Source organism: Pimephales promelas, chromosome 5 (genome assembly GCF_988280905.1).
Source record: "Pimephales promelas chromosome 5, fPimPro1.hap1.1, whole genome shotgun sequence".
Lineage (NCBI taxonomy): Eukaryota > Metazoa > Chordata > Actinopteri > Cypriniformes > Leuciscidae > Pimephales > Pimephales promelas.
Genome location: NC_142773.1, coordinates 42,753,840 through 42,774,363, shown reverse-complemented (window position 1 = coordinate 42,774,363; position 20,524 = coordinate 42,753,840). Strand labels below are relative to the sequence as shown.

The window sequence follows — 20,524 nt, the reverse complement described above, 5'->3', positions numbered from 1 at the left end:
GCTTTTCTTTTGTTGTCCGATATCTTTCGTTTTTCAGTGCCACAACAAAATGTAAACTAACGTTTTAATCTAACGGAAAAAAATACATAAACAAACAACAAATATTATACTTCAGATCGCTTTAACCGTTTGCGGGGTGGTAATTGTCGCCATGGTAACCGCGAGTTCGACCAATCAGAGACGTCAGTGTTTTGCTTAGAATTGTGGGTACTAGTATAGAATTTCTCCAGAAGATCGCAAATAACAAGGTTGATTTCATACCTTGTGGATTTTAGGAGCAGAAACCCTCATTTCACAACCTCTATCTCAAATGGTTTAGACATTATGGCCGAAAATCAGTTTCCTACGGAGAAAATGAACGGGATTTTGCTTGGAGGGCGGGGCCTGTTTCAATTGAAAAGGCCGCCCCTGCCTGCTGCTTTACTCCTGAAATTTAACTTACACAGGAAATTCTGTTTTTTGGAATAAACTCCCTGTTAGTTAAAATCAACTCAATCTGAGTGTACATGCGTGACCTTCAAATAGTTAAAATAACTTAAAATTGAGTTAATAGAGTTAAAATAACTCTGCTCTTGGAGTTGAATTTTTAACACTTTTTCAGAGTTAAAATTTAACTCGTGACACATTGACATTACAGAATGGCTCTTTCGGCATTAACCTGAACGTATAGGCAATGATGTATCAGAACGGGATGTTTTCAGGATCGCGTGTAGGCTAATCGTCACATCCTTTTGATTTTCCCGGCAAAAACGCCCGAGTCCTCCTCTAACGGCTTTCATAAAGTCGGGGAATGTTGAGTTTCGTCACAACTTGATCACATGGTGGCAATTAAACAGCGATTAATACATAATAGCCTAATTGTTACATAAAGCCCCTTTAATTGGGCATATTCCTGAACAGCTTCCACTGTCCGTCTCAAAATATCCAACGGGTTCTCATCCCAAAGCGCCATATAGGCCCTACAACTACTTTCTCATCATCATCATCATCATCATCATCATCATCATGTGTGTTTTGACTCTTATCTGTTCTAGCGTTCAGCGCATCTCTCGTCTCGAACGTGTTTGTGCGAGGTTCCGGTTGCCATGGTTTCGTTGGTTTTGGCGGATGCTTTCAGTTAGCTAATCCTGCTCGATGCTCTCCAAACCCTGAGATGAATGCACTCGATGCCAGACACAGCTGGCCCTGCATTCAGGCCTGCGCATTCACGGGCCCGCGGACCGCCGAGCTCAGGTGAGTGTGTGTGTGCGTGTGTGACTGTAAACATCAACACTCATCCTCACTGAGCTCGAGATCAAGCCGTGCAAAAGCAGCGATGTTGTTCGTGAAGAGTGTTTGCTTTGGCCAGCACATCATTTAGCTTTGCTATCAGTGTGTCAGATGTGAAATGTGAAGCACACCTTATATTCGCCCCAAAACAACAACAAAAAATTTTGTTGTTGCAGATATTTATACGTTAATCAAATAAAATAGGCCAAACTTTTGTTTTCAGGAATAGATCACAGTGCAATATTTCTATAATTTTTTTTCATGCATTAAATAACTAGCCTACAACTGATGCATTAATAAGAACTATATCAACTAAAGCTATCAAATTGATTAATCACTTCTAACTTAAAAGTTTGTTTATAGTTTGTTTATAATCATGATTAATCGATTTGATGATTAATTGTGTGTGTGCATATATATTTATATATATTTATATAATATATATATATATATATATATATATATATTTAAACTTTTATGTTGGATGCGATTAATCGTGATTAATCGATTTGACAATACTAATAAAAGACACAAAAAATAAAAATGACAAATACATAACAAACATTTCAAAAATGTTAACTAAAAGTAAACTGAACGCAGGAAAAATTATTAACAGAAAAACTATTTTTTTTATAAAAACTATAATAGTAACTTTTGCATGGGCCAAAAAGCACTCACATTTTCTTTATAAATTATGAGTAATTTATTTTAAAAGAACAATTAATTTTATATTTTTAGCATGGTATAATTCTATAAATAAAAAAATAAAATATATAAATAAATAAAAATAGAAACATTTTTTTCGCAGACTGTGACGACGCATTTTAATGGTCATCTGCAATCGTAAATCCTGCAAAGTTTTTTATATTTTCTTTTTTTTTTAAATGTACATTCATAACACTATACTTAGTAGCCTCTTATATTAACTTTGTATGAAATTACAAAAAAAAATTAGTTAATATCAATTGTTGTGAAAGTTATTTTGAAAGTTATGAAAACACTATTCATTTCTTTTGCTATTTGAGTAAATGGGAACAAGCAAAAAAAAAAACATTTTTTAACCTAGTCTCTAATTAACAGCTATAGAAGTTTACCCGACGACTTCTGAGAAACCTGTAAATGTGAAAGGCTCAATTTTGTAATTATTATTTAGAATGATTTCATTTGATTATTTATACCGGATCTCTGAAACAAAGGATTGTGGATTGTCTGGTTGCTGGTGATGAAGACAACATGATGGGAAAGTTAGTGCACCCCCACACAGGGGTTAAATTCTCACACACGGCTCTATTCACGGCGGGGTTAAACTGATTGACATGCTCCCTTTACCCGTCCTTGTTTGTGTTTCCAGTGGATTAGTGTTTTACTGACATGATGTTGCTGGTCTCGTCTGGTCCTTTCATAAATACAACACTAAACCTCCATAATCGGACCAGACATGCTTCATTTACTGTGTTATGCTGAACTTTATAAAGGGGAGAGAGATATTTATGACCTTAATGTTGGTGAATGAGGTCATTTTAAACCATAATGTAATATTCACCGATTTGTAACGTCATCGATGTGAAGCATTCATAATATGACGAGTGAATCAGGATATTCAATGAGAAAGAAACTTGATTTGAATGTGCCTATATAAATAGCTGACTCTAGTTGGCCGAGATTGACGTCAGATGAAAAGGAAAGATTTTGTATAATCGTATATATCATATACTGCGTCATTTTGTCTTCATGCATATATAAATATAGATGTTTATAATATATATATATATATATATATATATATATCCAATGAGTGGATTTTTAAACTGCTGTGAGTGAGTGGAGGCGGGGCTCATTTGCATATTCATAGAATCGCGCATACTAAATGAGGCAAGGGTGTCGGGTTACATTCAAGCTATTTTAAGGCATGAAGACATTTTTTTTTCACAAAAAAATGTAAATATGTCATTTTGGTGATTAAAGATGAGTTTTAAGGGATACAATTATTGACTACAAGGGGACTTTAAACTGACTTAGGTCAAAAAGAGGTTGAATCTTGTGTAGCTTACAAAAAAAGTTGCTTAAAGCAATGTCAAAACATGTTGTCATGACTTATTGATCACAATGTTATGATGAACTATACGCCAGAACATGGTTTGCGTACACATTATTAGCTGTTTGATAACATAGTCAAGCAAAAGTCTAATATTAATTATGTGTCCGATCTTGTAATGAGCGAAACCATTTACCTCAGTGGGTGGAGGCGGGGCTAATTAGCATATTCATGAAGCGTGTGTACTAAATGAGGCAAGGGTGTCAAGTTACATTCAAGATATTTTAAAGCATGACTCATTTTTTTTTTCAAGGAAAGAACGCTTAAATATGTAATTTTGGTGATCAAAGATTATTTTTTTACAGGGGGAATTTAAGTACAATAAACTTGGATGTTTAAGTCATTTCAACTTCAATTGTTGAACCTTGTATCTTAACTTATTTTGATGAGTTAACTGTTTTCATAACGTATTGATCATATAATCTTTACAGTCGTGTCTATTGTACAAATCTATTTCACATTTACTTTATTTTTATTTAACTATAAAAACATGAAAAATGATATTTTGTGTATTCTTTGGATGGACATGCACTGCTGAATCCTTCACAATATGAATCAGGAAAGCAAATAGGGTCAATTTGGATTTGATGTTTAGACTTTAATGTCAGGGTTTACATGATTTTCATTAGAAAATGCCATAGTTTCAATGTCAACACCTGAGGGCAGATATATATATTACACAAATGAATCATCAGGTTGCCGTTTGTTCATATTAATCTCTCCCCTGGTGTGGTTTCTGTACCACAGTGACCTCAAAAGAAAAACACCAGTTAAAGGGCTGAGATGCACACGGGGGCACAGCTTCTGTTTTCCCACCACAACACCAAATGTTGTCTCTTCCTCCGCTTTACTGGCCCTGAAAGCCCTGCTCACACCTTTAGCCATTTGCTTCGCTCCAATCCTGATTATGGCTCATTCAGTTTTAGATTATCCAAGGTGTTTGCTCTCCAAATCTAAGATGGATTTAGGAAGTGCTAACACCTACATGCTGTTTTTACAAACTCAAGGTGAAAAAAGAAACAAGTTGCTTTTGCATATCAATACGTCATATGTTAGATCTCCGTAGTGACCCAAAGAATAGGCTAATACAGTGCAAAAAAGGCCTACTTTTTGTCAGTATGAATGTTTTATTCTGATTATAGTCCAAATAAGGGGAATATAGGTGTAGTTAAATAGTTAATTTTATGAGTTTGCAGTCAGTCTCACAATACTGGACTGTGGCGGGACCAGAGATCATATCAGATTATTATATTTCCACATATCATAACATAGTTTTGACTGATTACCATATTAAATTACCCCGGTATTTACATGATAGTCCAAAGAATATCGCATATCTAAACATCCTTAGGCTAGTGCTTTATTTTAATATAATCGTTCCGCCGATTATAATCGATTATAATCGTTCTACTATATTTAGCTTTGTTTCGAACGATTTTCGTAACTAACCAAGCATCCGCGATCTCGTTTCTACGACTGAATTAGCGGCATACGTTTTTTGTTAAAAAAAAAACACACACACACACACACACACACAGTATTCCATGGCTTCCTGTTGCCATTCTTTTAAAACCTTGGTAGGGTGTGCAGGGAAGAGAGGTTTGGCTTTAGTGTTAAAAAGTGCTTTCGTTGGCCATCGAATGTGTCAATCAAGCTTTCCTGGCTCCCTATTGGTCGGCGAGGTGGGTCTATCGTTCCTTCTCGCACTGTTTCTCAGTCCGTCTGTCTTCAACAGTGCGCCGTCTCATTCCGCGCGTTAGTCTAGTACGGCACAATTTACAGCAAAATCCTGCTCATATTGCGATTAAGTGAGATATACTGCTCTCCGTTGTATTGCGTATTTTAATTGTGCCGCGTGTATAGTAAATATCAAAGTAATCGCGTAATCTACACAGTCCTAGTTTTCTGGGCGTTTGAAATCGGACACCGCTATAACGTCTCCCCTCAGCGCGGAGGGATACACTATTGGGGCTGACAATGTGGACGGTGCTAAAATGTCTCCTCGGAAGATGAGATGTTACATTTGTAGCGCTCAAAAGAATTAGAATAGAACTTTAGTCAGAGTTTTATTTGAGCACAGTTACATTGTAACAAGTCTTGACGCGGATTGTTCGCGTTTCCCGGGAAATACGACCCGTTTTGCACCGTGTTTTTGCGGGACCTGAGACACGGAGGGGGGAAATTTTGTCCCCCAACTTTTCTGTTTTTCCTCTCAGGCTGAAGCGCATTTCTCTCCCGCTGGATGCCGCGCGCGTGACGGGAGAAACGGTAATTATTTGCCACGTTCATCACGTTTTATACGCGTAAATGTGCACCATTTTGACTTTAACGCGCCTGTTGTAATTATCGAACTTTTGTTGCATTGCGAATGTGTGTGAAGTGTTTTGTCTAAGAGCTTTGGTGTGTGTGTGTGGGGTTCGAGTCCAGAGGAAACGGCTTCTTTGTTCAATACTGCCAACAATGTCAAGTTTAAAACATCATTTATAGCTCGCTTTTACCACGGTAAATGTGTGTTTACAACTTTATAGTGAATCTTCAGCCTGTTTCACTTGTGTATTTGCTCCAATTTGGGTGTTTTTTATGGTTATAACAGATGAAAGTTTGCACTGGGGTTAAATAAAGTCATCTGTGAAGTTAATTTGACGTATTTGCGTTTAACTTGATTTGTTGTGTATTGAGTTTCTTCTTATTTGCTGTTCGTCTGTTTATTTGACTTTTCTTGGGAAACAACTTTTCCTAATTGCATTTTTTGGGAATAGCTTTCCCTCGTTTTCTTGTGTTGGATATCCTTATCGGTGTTTACATGCTTTTATTTACTCTATTCTCCCATAAAGAGTGTTTGTACTTGTTCTTGTGTAGTTTTCAAACTTTGTGTCGAGGACCGTGTGTTTCTTTGTGTTGGAGAGGTTGGGGAGGGGGGGGGGTGTCTTGTTCACCATTTAGGGTGAACGTGGCCTGAAAAGCCTTCATGTGATTCGGCCTGTTGCTGATCATTCTGCTATTGAGACGTATGGATCATATTTGATCTTTTTGATGTTGTCTGTATAATAGGCTACTGCGGTTGCACGTGTTCGAGAAGATTAAAGCTTTGCCCTAAAGCAAAACAGTTGTACTTTCAATTCACATTTATTGTTTTTTTTTAATGCTATTGAATGGTGATTTGGTGTTTACTTCAAAGGTTCTTTAAAGATGTCATTATGACCTAAACAACCCTCCATAGTGCTTAAAATATAATCATAACACTTGTGCCATGTAACATGCATGTGAAAAAGCCATGCACACAGAAAACATGATGCTGTTTTGAAATATATAGCCTATAATGATATTAACAGTAAAGTATGTTGCATTAAAAACATGTTTTTGCAATATTATTTGCTCTGAAAACTGATATTTCCATTGTATACATTACTGTTCAAAAGTTTAGGCTCTTTAAAAGGAATTAGTATTTTTATTAATTGGATCAGAAATGACAGTAAAAACATTTCCAATAAATGCTGTTCTTTTGAACTTTCTTTTCATCAGTGGATCTTGGAAGTGAATGTCGATTTTTACAAAAAATATTAACCATTTAAAACATTGAATATAGCAGCTTATTAGAATAATCACGTGATGCTAAAAATTCAGATTTGACCCACAAAAATAAATTAAATTCTACAGTATATTCAACATAGAAACTCGCTATTTTAAATTGTAAAAATATTTCACAATTTTTACTGTATTTTTCTTCAAATGAAAGCCTCCTTAATGTGCATAAGAAGACATAAATGTTTGTGCATGTCCTAAAATCACAGTATAATCATACTACATAATGCACTTTCTGATATTTCTTTGATAAACATTAAACTGCATCCCATATGAGAAAGTAAAGCAATAATTGCAGTGTCCTCCACCTGTTGATCATGGAGGTGCTGATTATGATTCCAGTGAAGGTGTTATTGATGATGAACGTATTTTTGGATAAATCTTCTCACTTTTCTTGTGTCTGTGTGATGCAGTGCTGATGTTTAATGAGTTGGTTTCATGAATTAAGAAAAAGTGTAAAATCACAGCACTTCCTTTTTTAAACTGGCGAAGTCGACGTGACATTTGTCTTCTGAAAGCTGCCAAAATTAGTTGCAGTTTTGTATAAAAATCAAAATATATGCATTTGAAAAAATTCACATTAGAGCTTACAGTCCTAATATCTATTAAAATGTTCCATTTATGGAATTAAACGTCCATATTTCATGCTATGGAAGTGTTTCAAATGCAGTGTTTCATTCCAGGAATCATAGTTGTTTGTGCAACTAACAAGTTCCCGTACTTAAGGTGTGTGTAACTGTGGGTGGGTAGTAACGCTGGTGGTCTCTCTTGGTGGTTTGACTGAGCTCATATGTGGTGCATTCTGGGAAAACACCACATCTCTAATGTTGTGTAGCTCCGCAGCCGGATTATTTTGTATCGTCCGCATGATGCATGTCAGATTTGATTACTAGGCCCAGATAAGCTTAACCTGAGGTTCTTCGGTGATCTGAAAACACACTTGTACATTATGCATCTCCTTCCCTTGCAGGATCATAAACCAGTTTGAGCCGAGAAAGAGAAGCAGATCAAGAACACGCAGGGTCAGGATGGCTACGGTGGGAACCGACCTGGAGCTGAACGACCTGTTGGATTTCAGTATTGTAAGTTAATAGACTGTTCTGTTGTTAATAATAAATATTATTATTGGCGAGTCGACATCAAATGTCAAGCGGAGTGATTTATTATGCTTTTTCTAGGGAGGCACCGATTTAACACATTTGGACAAAACCGATAATTATTTATATTTGAAAGCCGATAACTGATATATTGGCCGATAAATCAGATTTTTTTTTTTTGAGAGTCTGATTACAAAAACAAAAGTCTTACCATTAAAAGCCCCATCCTAAACATACAATTATGATGCTCTCATTATAATTTTATGAAGCCGATATGACAGACTTGCCTGTGTTTTCCTTTTTTAAAGTGATTCCAATCATATTTCAAGCAATTCAAAACCATAATCTTAAACAGTGCACATCTGAAGGAAATAATACAGTTATCAGCTTTAATATATCGGGCAAATTTTCGATAATGATAGCCTTAAAAATCCCTAGCTTTTTCGAATATTACCTTTAATGCAGTGTGTATTAGAGCGGTTTGTGAATGCAAAGTTTTAAAAGTCGCAATGAAGTTATCTCCTAAAAAGAATCGATTCTGAACTGCTGCAATGAGCCGTTTGCATTGCAATTCCAGTCACACTAATTTGCATAATGCCAGCTTTTGGTTTTCATTGGCTCTCCTTAGCTCCGCCCTCTAACACTAGTTGTAGCTGAGACTGGAAAAGTTGTCGCTGAATCAAGTGTTAAGGAAGAGCTGAAATCCAGATATGGGAATGGTGTTTTGTTTCTGATGTGGAGTGTAAGCAGTCTGACCAATCAGAGCAGAGCTGCTCTCAGAGAGGCGGGGTTTAGAGAGACTGAATCTTCAAACAAACTGTTTCAGAGCTGATGCTGCAGTGGAGATTATTAGGAAAATTAGTGTTTTTTGTTTTTTTATTATTTTTTTTTTACCTTGGATGCATGTAGACCTGTCATAGGAGACTCCAAAACGCAAACAAAAACTTTAAAATAGCATAATAGGGGCACTTTAAACGGTAAAGGTACAAGAGACTACTGTATTTTGACGACTAATGGCCAAACACGCACATGTCTATACACTGTTTAATTAAACTGTAAAAGATCATTGAAGATATACACACCTTTCCTTAACTTTTCGCATTTGAACTTTTAATTAAACATATTCATAAAATGTCATAGACTGAAAAAAAAAACATTTTATTCATTATAAATTAATTTCATACAAACGAAAAGTAACACATCGAGTAAAACCACCAACCACCAAAACCGATTTCCACCATAAGAAATTTGTATTAAATCAAAAATCTAGAAAAAGTAAAACAGTTAATAATTTTTGTAGGAAAAAACTAAACATTAAATATTATTTAAAAATGTGTTATTTAAATAAATATTATAAAAAAGTTTTAATATCATGAATTAAATAGACAATTAGACATACTTTTTGATTTATTAATTTATGTTAACACGAAAAACAGAATTTGGGGGGGGGGGGGATAATGATATTACGTTTAAATTGTATAAATTTAATGATTTCAATTAATCAGACATGCTTTTGATAATAAAATGGAATTTAACCATTCATAAAATGTCACAGACTGAAAAAATTTTTTTTTTTGTTTTGAAACCACTTCCTTTTATAAATCAATTTCAAAATTACAAACAAACGAAAAGTAACACATCGAGTAAAACATAATTTTTTTTAACAAAGTACAAAAACGTACTGCAGTTATATTTACAACTTTGAATTATTTGTATTATTTTCACAGCGTAGCAGATTTGATTGTGTGTGTAAATGGTTTCACGTCACGTGTGTTTTAGGCAAAAGGTGATTTTTTACTCTTAATTTCAAACCTAGAACCTAGAAATAAAGTTATTTGTCAACTATTACTGACGCACATAAGCATATGATGTGTTTTTTGAAGCTGTGGTGTGTGTTTTTAAATGATATCTTCTCTCTTCGCTAGATGTTCCCTCATCAGATGGCAAACGGGAAGAGCCGAGGCCCAGCTTTACCCAGCAGTCAGTTCGGTAAGCACTTTAAAACCATTTACTCTTTTATACTGGAACTGATATAATGCGTATTCGACTTTCGAGTCGCAAAATGGCTTTTAACATGGTAAATATCCCAAATGTTTGGTGTTCGGGCCGAGATCGGCGAGTGTTTCTGCACACGTGTCGCTGTCGTTATAATCCCAGTGTTTGCGAAGCCTGTTTGATCCTCGTCGTTCTTGCTCTCGCCGTTTCATGTTCTCAGCTGTCGCCCCTCCATCATGGGGGAGGAGAGGATGATGGGAAATGAGTCGTCCTCTCAACCCCTGCAAACAATGTCAACAAACATTAAAACAACAGGCAAAACAACCCCCCGCCGCCAATTTTCCCAAACTCAGTCTCCGCTCGTCATGGAGGATCAGATTCGAGTCTTTGTTTATGAGAGAATCTCCTAGAATTTCTTTTTGCAGTGTTTTTAATGTATTGTTTGTATTTAGTTTTCATCTAAAACGGAAGCGTTGAACCGTGACCCTATACAGGTGAAACTATATAATGCAAAAGTTTACATTTATTTCAGTAATTCAATTTAAAAGGTGAAACTAATATATTATATAGACTCAGTACATGCAAAAGCCTTTTATTTGTTATAATTGTGATGATTATGGCTTACAGATTTGAAAATTGTTTTTTATAACAAATTATAATAAATAAAAGACTTTTGCATGTAATGAGTCTATATTATATATTAGTTTCACCTTTAAGTTGAATTACTGAAATAAATGAACTTTTGCATCATATTTTAATTTTTTCAGTTTCACCTGTTTATTGTTGCTAAACTGTTTAACATTTTAAAATAACTGTACTATTTCATTAGAGATAACTGATACATGGCTCTTCACGACAGCCCGCCAAAATAAAAGTTTGGTTTAACTTTAAGAAATTACAGCAGAATGTACTTCTCGATGTAATCATAACAGTCAAATTATTAAAATAGTATTTTTTTAAAGAATATCACACAATTTTTCTTAATTGTTTTAATTTTAACGGCAAACATTTTGCGTTTGTTTGCCAAAAAATGATTTTTTTTTTTACTTTTTCGTTTAATTACGTTTACGTTTCAAGCCTTAATTTGTTTTCCACCATAAGAAATTTGTATTAAATCAAAAATCTAGAAAAAGTAACAACAGTTAATAATTTCCGTAGAAAAAAAACTAAACATTAAATATTATTTAAAAATGTATTATTTAAATAAATATTATATAATTATAATATTGAATTATTAATTTATGTTAACACGAAAAAACTGAATTTTGGGGAGGAAAAAATACTGAAATTACGTTTAAATTGTATCAATTTAATGATTTCAATTAATTAGACATGCTTTTGATAATAAAATGGAATTTAACCATTCAAAAAAATAAAATAAAATGGGGGGAATAAACACAATTTGGAAAAATAATGAAACTGATTTCTATTATTGTCAACGGTGTCCAACTTAGTGTTTTTCAGAATATCATCTTTTGTGCTTCGCTGAAGAAAGTCATACAGGTTTGAATTGAGTAATGACAAAACTTGCTTTATTTTTGGTGAATTATTTAATTTTTCTGGTGTGACGGAGATCTGTTTGAAATGAGAACGGTCAGCCGGTGATGGTCAGACGGTCGGTGTCATTGTCCGAATCCTCCATGAGTCAGTAGATGACATGTGCAAGAGTGTACGGTTTCAGCACGGCGCTGATTGAGAGAATATGAGTGTTATGGCAGGAGAATCTGCACAAAGAGTAAAACCACATGCTTTTTGTGTGACTTTGAATGGCAAGTGACTCATCCCGCCCAACTTTTACGCTTTGTAATTTAATACTTGATTATTTGCCATTTTGTTTTGAGTGAAATGGCGTTGCTTGTGAATTAGGGTTTAGCCTTTGACTCGTTGTGAAGTTTGAGGAGGGCGTTTGCATGAAGGTTTGAGTCCGTCACCGGCCACAGTTTCATTTACTGAGTACCTGAAACTGAGAATAAGAGATATTTATAACAGCAGAACTCGTGTTGAAAATACAGAAGAATGCAAAGTTTTCATGAATAGGAAAGAAAAATCGCCACACAAAGCTATTAGTAGAGCTAAATATTCTGTTGTATTACTAATTGAAAAAAAAATCAATGCAAGAAACAACATACTGTAAAAATCTGTGTCTATACGAGCACTAAGATAAAACTATTCAAATTAAAGGGACAATATGTAAGATTTTTAGATGAAAATATCCCCAAATCTCTAGAAGTGTCATATGTTGCCAAATCCAGATAAATACACTATTTTAACTGTCCGTGGCATCATATCACCCTCGATATTATACAGGCGAGCAACTGTTCAGATCTTTATCGACGGAAAACGAATCAGTTGTACAGCTTAACACACTTTAGTCTTATTCTTTGATTATTCTTTGAATTTCTTGATTTATCACAAGTAACATGTTTGTACCTTCGAGATAAGCGAATATGATATTCTGATATTGATCCAGCAAGTTATAACATTACTTTAATCAGTACTTTCCGTATGGTTGTTTCGATCAAATAAAGTGCTATTACCGTCATTTCACTTAATCAGTGGCTTTGTTTCAGTTATTTGTAGTTGCAGGACATTATCATTCTTTCTAAATGTGATATAAACATGATTTCGACACCTAAAATATGACCTGAGGCACTTTAGCACAGTCCCAGTACGGTTATTTCTAACTCAGAGAAACTGAGAAACCAGGCTTGCTGTATTTTATGACGTGTGCTGAACTAAATATGTATCTCAGAGTAAAGAGACGAGACGAACCGACTGATAAAATAAACATGGTCGTGAGTAGGGCTGTCGCTTTACATTTGGAAATCGATTGCCCAATCGGTCGGACCAACTAATACAAGTATCGAAAACGAAAATGGGTAATCGATATTACCAGCCTTTTAACAAAAATGTGTTTTATGTGGACAGATCAATACAGGACACAACATTTAGGATGCTGGAAAATAACTGTTCACCAAATGCTTTTTAATATTCGCTATTAACTTTACTTCAGTGCAAGTGAACAAGCACGCCGTTATGTGTTGTGTAGTGACGTGTGTGTTCAAGTGAGCCAGATATGAGCAGATTGTGTAATACGCTGTATTTAACCCCCAGAGACCTAAGGGTATTTTTACAATTCATTTTCCGTCTGGTGTCATTTACTAAAAAAGATTGTAAAACATCAACCTTTTGGTGCACAGACAATTGACACAGCTCTTTTTTTTCAGGACAAATTGAACTTTCAACATATTTGTGTTGCATTGATGTCACCTGAATGTAAAATAAGTTATGGGACCATAAAGACAAATGAAAAAATAAATCGGAAATTGAATAACTCAAATGCTTGTTGAAATCACACACAAATAAATAAAAGCTAATCAAATTTCATCTGGAAAATAGTTTGTTCATGTCTTTGGAGTCCTGGAGCACAGGAATGAACATTATAACTTGTACAGAACAAAAGCTATTGACATTTTTCCAAAAGAAGTCCAGGCGTTTGGGGCCTCATGAAGTTCACTGGTGCCAAGCCTCAAAACAATTCCTATCAGCAATCACACAGAGGGCCACATCACAGGTTTTGCATTTCTATTTTATTTATTAGATTCTTTTTATACTTTTGTGCTATTTTTATTCTACTATAATACTTTTTACAGTAAATAAATAAATGGCACTTCAGCTGGGTCTATCCTGGTAATCTAGTTCCTCATCTGTCAAAAAGATCTGTTCTCCTGAAAATCCATCATCCTGCATGGTATGGCATCCAAAATAGACCAGCGCTTTATTTACGTCCATTTCTCTGTGAATCGCGCGTCTCAGTGTGTCTCTATCTCTCTCCACTATATCAGCGCTTGGTTCATGCGTAATGACCAAGCGTGCCGCACAAGCCCTCAAAAGTAAAGCCAAAACGTCTCGATCGCCCCCCTGTGACCGGTCCTAGTATAGCTCATAAATCCCGCCTCCCCATGTTATTCAATGGGACGCGAGACCAACTAAACAATTAAATTACACTTCACATATCCTTTTTCCAAAGATAGTTTCTGTCATTTACTGTAGTTTCTATCACGTTGATGTAATTTCAAGTGTTCGTTTTTAAAATAAGTTTGTTTTTAGTTAGTTATGTGATGATAAAAACGGTGCTCTGACATCATGATTGACAGCTGTGATTGACAGGTTCTCTGTGCGAGGTAGTCACTGAAGCACCAGCGGACTTTTTTCATAATGTTGATTATGTGGTTAGTAGTTGTATTTACCTTATTTTAACGAGGTTCTGCAATCAGCGGACATCATTGGAGAAGAACGAAGCAGACAGAGGACACTTAATGAAAGTGCGGGGCGTGTGCTTACGTTTGATTCAGCGCGAAGGAGGGTGCGGCCTTGATTTCGCGGCTTTACTTCCTGCTCACGACTGCGCATGACTGGTCCCGAAACACGCAAGTGCGCAGACTCAGGTCCCAAGATGTCAGCGCCATATCGAGACACTGGCGGCTACAGTTCTCTCCGATGGAAAAGAGCGGAGGGGCGTCGTCCATCTTTTTTTACAGTCTATGGTAATGACGCACACCAATGTTTACGACGGATCAGCCTGTAATTGGTCAAAAACCAACATGTTGAAACATCACGTGATATCCAAAATGGCCGCTAGCATCGAGCTAGCGGCAAAAATGACAGAATATTTATAAATTATGGACTTCAAGAGTATCAAAGTGCGACATACGCGATTGGATTTATTGCTGAAAACCTCTGAAAGGAAGCACAAGTTCCAGGCTGGATAGAAAACCTTCTGTAAAGGCTAGAAAGACACCCCCGTGATGGCTAGCTCGTTAGCTTTCTGCTGGAAAAAAACGGTAAGAAAATCGATAAATCTGTCATCGAGTTATGTAAACATTTATCGGAGGTGACGTGTGGCGTCGTCGACGATGCCGTCGGTCTCAGAGGGTTAAATAAATGAGGATCACGAGTTGCGTATTTGCGCTAAATCCGCACAGATTTGTCTTACATGAACTTCCCCAGCAAAGCAAGTAAACATAGAAACAAGCTAAATAGGCTCGTGATTGGACAGCGTTTCCCGCCAAAGTTCACTTTTACCCGCATTTGGTGAGTTTGGTGTGTTAATCTCAATCCCTGAATCCCTTCACGGCAATAAATCATCAGGAATATTGCCGACTCGTGCGTCTCAAGCGCCTCTTTACGCTCGTCCTAACGCCTGTTAGGTGTCCGTGGATTCGCCCGTATTTGGTGTTGAAAATGGAAACGTCTTTAGACATGGAAAATCGATTTAATGAACACTTGCGTCTCAAAAATCGAACAGGATTTTTTCACAAAAGTGACAGCCCTAGCCTATATGATTTGTCTGATTTTTTCAAAGCGGTCGTTATTTACCATGTTTACTATGCTAATGGTTAGCACGCGTCGTCTTTTGCATCGCATGTATCCATTTCAGCCTTGTATGTTGATCTGAATTAGGGCTGGGCGATACGGCCAAAAAAAATTATCACGATAATTTTTCTTATATCAGTCGATATCGATAATTATCACGATATACGTCAAATCTTTATTTCTTTCAAGTTTAAAGGCAGATTTTTGCTCTTAAGTGAAAGTTGTATTAACCAGAGAGTAAATTGTGGTTTTAAACTACTCTTTATTGTCAGAACATATCATGACAAACACTTGCCAAACAGGTGAACATTTCACAAATATGAGGTTGAACATTCAAACATTTTTCCTTAAAATAAATATTTCAATAGAAAAATATTTCTTCAGCACAGTTTGCAGTGCAGGCTGCAATATTAAAATTACATGTTTTATCTCAAAATGCATATTTGACAGTGAGTTGACAGTAAATCTGCATCCTAACTCAAGCTAATACTAAGCTAATGTTAAATTTATGTTCATTAACAAAAACGGTAACATTCTGGGTTTTTTTTTATGTAACGACCACATTTTTATTTGGTAAAATGTAATATTCTGACTGAGTTGTATTAAAATTAACCATTGGTCATCCAGTCTCATGCATTTAGATGATGATAACCACAGATAAAACCAGGCATAGCCTATAACTTAGCACCTCACTGTCATGGTAAAATGTAACTTTATGATTTCTGTGGTATTTGTATGAAAACAGTGGCCTAACAGTTAAATACTTTATTAAATGCTGTACTTATATTTCATAAGACATTTAATGAATTGTCTACATTAATGATATTATACAATTAAATATGTATATCCCACATTTCATGGTGCAGTTAATATTACTTGGCTAACCTTACAGTAAATCCATGGTAGGCTAAATGGATTCAGTATCAATACAGATTCTGACTGGATCGTTGCACGCAGTGTTTCTCCTCTTTGTCAGCTGTGTTTCATCTGCCTTTAAACTGGTTTAAACTTGACATCTGTGTTCTTCGCTGAACTCAAGCGTTTCTCGCTGGATGTCTTGAGCGAGACGATCAAAGCAATCGCGTCTGCTCTAGCGAGCTCGCGCTGCGCTCGCTGCCGTTTGGACTTTGAGCCGAGCGGATAAATGCTCCGTGTGGCGCGCGCGGTTCAAATGAGTTTCGTTCCCCTTTTGGCGCATAAACATTATCGAACATTTATCGACCTCTTGATATCGTTTCATCGAGAAAAATTATATCGCGATAATTATCGTTATCGTTTTATCGCCCAGCCCTAATCTGAATCCACTTCGGATCACAAAACTATTATTTCAAACACTTTCTGCTGTCTGAAAGTGAGAATGCTGATGTCAGCTGGAATATTAAAGGGTTAGTTCACCCAAAAATGAAAATTCTGTCAGTATTTACTCACCCTCATGTTGTTTCAACCCCGTAAGACCTTCGTTCATCTTCGGAACACAAATTAAGATATTTAAGATATTAAGATCGCTCCTGCATACAGTCCATAGGCTTCTTGAGGGACTGGCTCTTGCTGTCCCCGAAAAGTCATTAAAGACATCGTTAAAATAGTCCAAGTGACTACAGTGGCTCAATCTTAAGTTTATCAAACGACGGGAACACTTTTGTGCGCAAAAAAACAACAAAAATAACGACTTTATTTCAACTATTCACTTCCTTCTCCATAAGCCTATAGTCCGTTAACGTAGTGTGATTGCGTAGAGCTACGTCACACGAAGGCTCACTATTGGCCGACGCTGGTCATGTGTGTGTGATGCGTGTGACGTACAATAACAGAAGCTTACGCTATTAAACTAGTCACCTGACTCGCGCAGAGGGAGAAATAAACGAATAGTTGAAATAAAGTCGTTATTTTTGTTGTTTTTTTGCGCACAAAAGTGTCCCCCCTGTAGTCACTTGGACTATTTTAACGATGTCTTTAATGACTTTTCGAGGACAGCAAGAGCCAGTCTCTCAAGAAGCCTATGGACTAGTATGCAGGAGCGATTTTAATATCTTAAATATCTTAATTTGTGTTCCGAAGATAAACGAAGGTCTTACGGGGTTGAAACAACATGAGGGTGAGTAAATACTGACAGAATTTTCATTTTTGGGTGAACTAACCCTTTAACTCGTAAGTGACGGCTATTGATTTTATATCCCTGAAATCATCCCACTTATCATAAATACTCAATATAGCGCTCATCCCTAAACAACAAGACTGATATTATACACTAGTGAGGCGTTTGATATGCAGCCTGAATCAAAATAACCTGTGATAAGCTTATGAGTCACATGCAGTGAGAACTAGTAATAAATCAAGCTGAGAGACGGTCCTGTTGAACACGATGTTTCGGTGTTTATGTGTCTGGGACCCTTGTAGCCCATGACTCAAGTGTGACTCGCTCAGCGTTTCTCTCCTCATAATTATAGCTCTGGTGTCTTTGTGTGAATGTATCTGCCCTGAGTCACGACTCGCTCACGATCCCCGCAGGCCTGAAGCGCTGTCATGTATGTAGCGTGTAATTAGCGTGTCTGTTCGGGCAGGTAGAGCCGTTCACAGACGCGCAGAGCTCAGGACGACTCTCCGCTAGCGTGATTCATCTGCTCGTAAACGAGGGACAAGTGATGTCAAATATCTGGTTTATTTCACTTTTCTAGGGTCAGAGCTAAATTAAGGAGCCCTGAGGAAAAAAAATAGGCTTTTTTTTTTTTTCAAAGTCCATTTGAGGTCAATAACTTTATTATTATTATTGATCAAGATTATTTTGTAATCTTTGATCACTAAAATTACATAGTTCCTTCATGCCTTGAAATATCTTGAATGTAACTCGACACCCTCGCCTCATTTAGTATGTTTGGTTCTATGAATATGCAAATGAGCCCCGCCTCCGCTCAGAGACCCACTGGTTGACGATCACACGTTGATCTGATTTATTTACTTCAGAAAGTACCATATTTTCTATGCAAATTATGCTTATTTTTTATGTTTTATTTTTTAACTATATTAAAATATCCTTCCGATAAGTTCTTAGAGCTAAAACCTAAAGATGAAGTGACGTTGCTGTCTTATTTTGGCTTATTTTAGAATGCTCTAAATTACAGTTTTTCCCATTCATTTCTATAAGTGCCCATTTTTGACCCAAATACAAGATTAAGGAGTTTTTTTTCACCCACTGAACATTGTAGAATTGAGTCAAAAAAAAATTGTGTGTGTTCAGGAGGCAAACTTAGGAAAAGTAGCCAAGTCTTGTACCGCTCAGATCAAGTGAAGAATTTTTTTTTTTTAGTAAATCATCTATTTTGCCCACATTTGTCTAGAATACGGTTTTATGGTTGTACAGTGGTATACATTTATATATATATATATATATATATATATATATATATATATAAATAAAATGCCTTTATTTATCTCATTAAATCCGTGATTTTGTTTGTTTTCTGCATTGCATTGATTAAAGGGCCCAACTTGTGTTCAGTTTAAAAAGTTTAGTTTAGTTTATTTTTCAGTGTTTTGTGCATTTAATGCATTTAAACATTTCGCAGGTGAAATTTGAAATTTTCAAATTGCAAAAGTTCAGTAATTTAACTTAAAAGGTGAAACTAATATATTATATAGACTCATTACATGCAAAGTGAGATATTTCAAGAGATATTTTGTTATGATTGTGATGATTATGGCTTACAGATATGAAAACATTTTCACAATATTCTAATTTTGACTTGGGTTTTCATATCTGTAATCCATAATCATCAATATTATAAGAAAATATCTCACTTTGCATGTAATGAGTCTATATAATATATTAGTTTCACCTTTTAAGTTGAATTACTGAACTTTTGCACGATATTCAAATTTTTACTTTGGTTAAAACGACGATTCCTCTCAATCCTTTTAAAGCATTTAGCAGATGAGTTTCCTTCTCTAAGCAGGTCCATTATTCGATAGCATGGGCTTCTCTGTTATCGTGAGGCGTTCAGACGTCCGCCAGGTCGTGTTTCTCACCCGTGTGTGGTGTATATAAAGCGTGGTTGTGATTTGGAGGGTCGCTGGCCTCTGCGGATCAGCTGTAACCATTAGACGCTCAAACGCGCAGCAGACGCTTTTTATTGGGCCTGCAGAGCAAAGTTTTGTTTATTCAGGTGCGGAGGGGAATGTCTCATAACTTCAGCCGTTCGCTATTAATGTAGAGAGATCTTTATGGACGTCTGGAGAGCAGAAGGGACTTTTCTGAATGAATTTCTCACTTTTCCTCCCACTAATCAGTTTGGTAATTGGAGTGAATGTTCAGTGCGCTTATGAATATGGATCACCTCTATTTTTGAGTTTTTTTTCATACTGTGCTGATATGTCATCACCCTCCTGTTGTTTCTCTCACAGTATTTCACAGTATTAGCTGTCTTTCATCTCTGTCTCGGTTTCCCACCCGCCACGGATAGCTGAAAACACAAATCTCACTTCCCCTGTACCTGAAACACTCCACATGATCAACAACTGACCGTACTTTATTAATGCACAGTCTGGTTGGTAATGATTCATCAGTTCATGTTATTCTAAATAAAAAACAAAAATAATTTAGCAAGCATAAATTTTAAATTTAATTTAATTTTAAATTAAATTAATAATTTTTTTTTTTTAGTTTTTAATAATTTAAAAATATAATTTAGCCTTAAAATATAATCACTTTTTCTTTTTGACTGAAGTCTGAGTTTGACTGAAGTCCTCTTGCTTGCCCTCACCCAGAAGCTTGGGAGCTGCCTATTTATTCATGCATTTATTTATTAATGTTTATGTGTGACTTTATTTGAGTTTATGTCTGTATCTGCGCATTTATTTATTTAATTTATACTTTTATGTACTTATGCAATTTTTCTATTTATGCATTTTATTGCATTTATTTATGCATTAATCTTTTGTATGCATTTATCTATACATGATTTATCTATTAATGCATGTAGTTATGACTTTATATAACAGTTTATTTATACATTTGTTAACTCATGTATTTAGCCTATGCATTCATCTTTTTTATGTATTTAGACATTTATTTATTAATGCATTTATGTATGACCGTTTTATATATATATATATA

The 20,524-nt window shown here is 35.7% G+C and overlaps 1 protein-coding gene across 7 annotated transcripts in view; it reads left to right on the top strand.

The window, feature by feature from the left end:
• The first annotated feature begins 5,087 nt into the window (after nt 1-5,087).
• The window catches only part of tcf3a (transcription factor 3a), a 50,156-nt gene continuing 34,719 nt past the window's right edge, over nt 5,088-20,524 (top strand). For 3 of the 7 annotated variants that reach the window (XM_039661097.2, XM_039661100.2, XM_039661096.2), the window contains exons 1-3: nt 5,089-5,632; nt 7,917-8,028; nt 9,969-10,032. In XM_039661097.2, coding sequence (XP_039517031.2) covers nt 7,975-8,028; nt 9,969-10,032 — 118 coding nt within the window. In that variant the 5' untranslated portion in view covers nt 5,089-5,632; nt 7,917-7,974. Of the gene's footprint in view, nt 5,633-7,916; nt 8,029-9,968; nt 10,033-20,524 lie in introns of all 7 variants that reach the window. The other 4 variants (XM_039661101.2, XM_089131605.1, XM_039661099.2 and 1 more) reach the window with 2 other exon arrangements.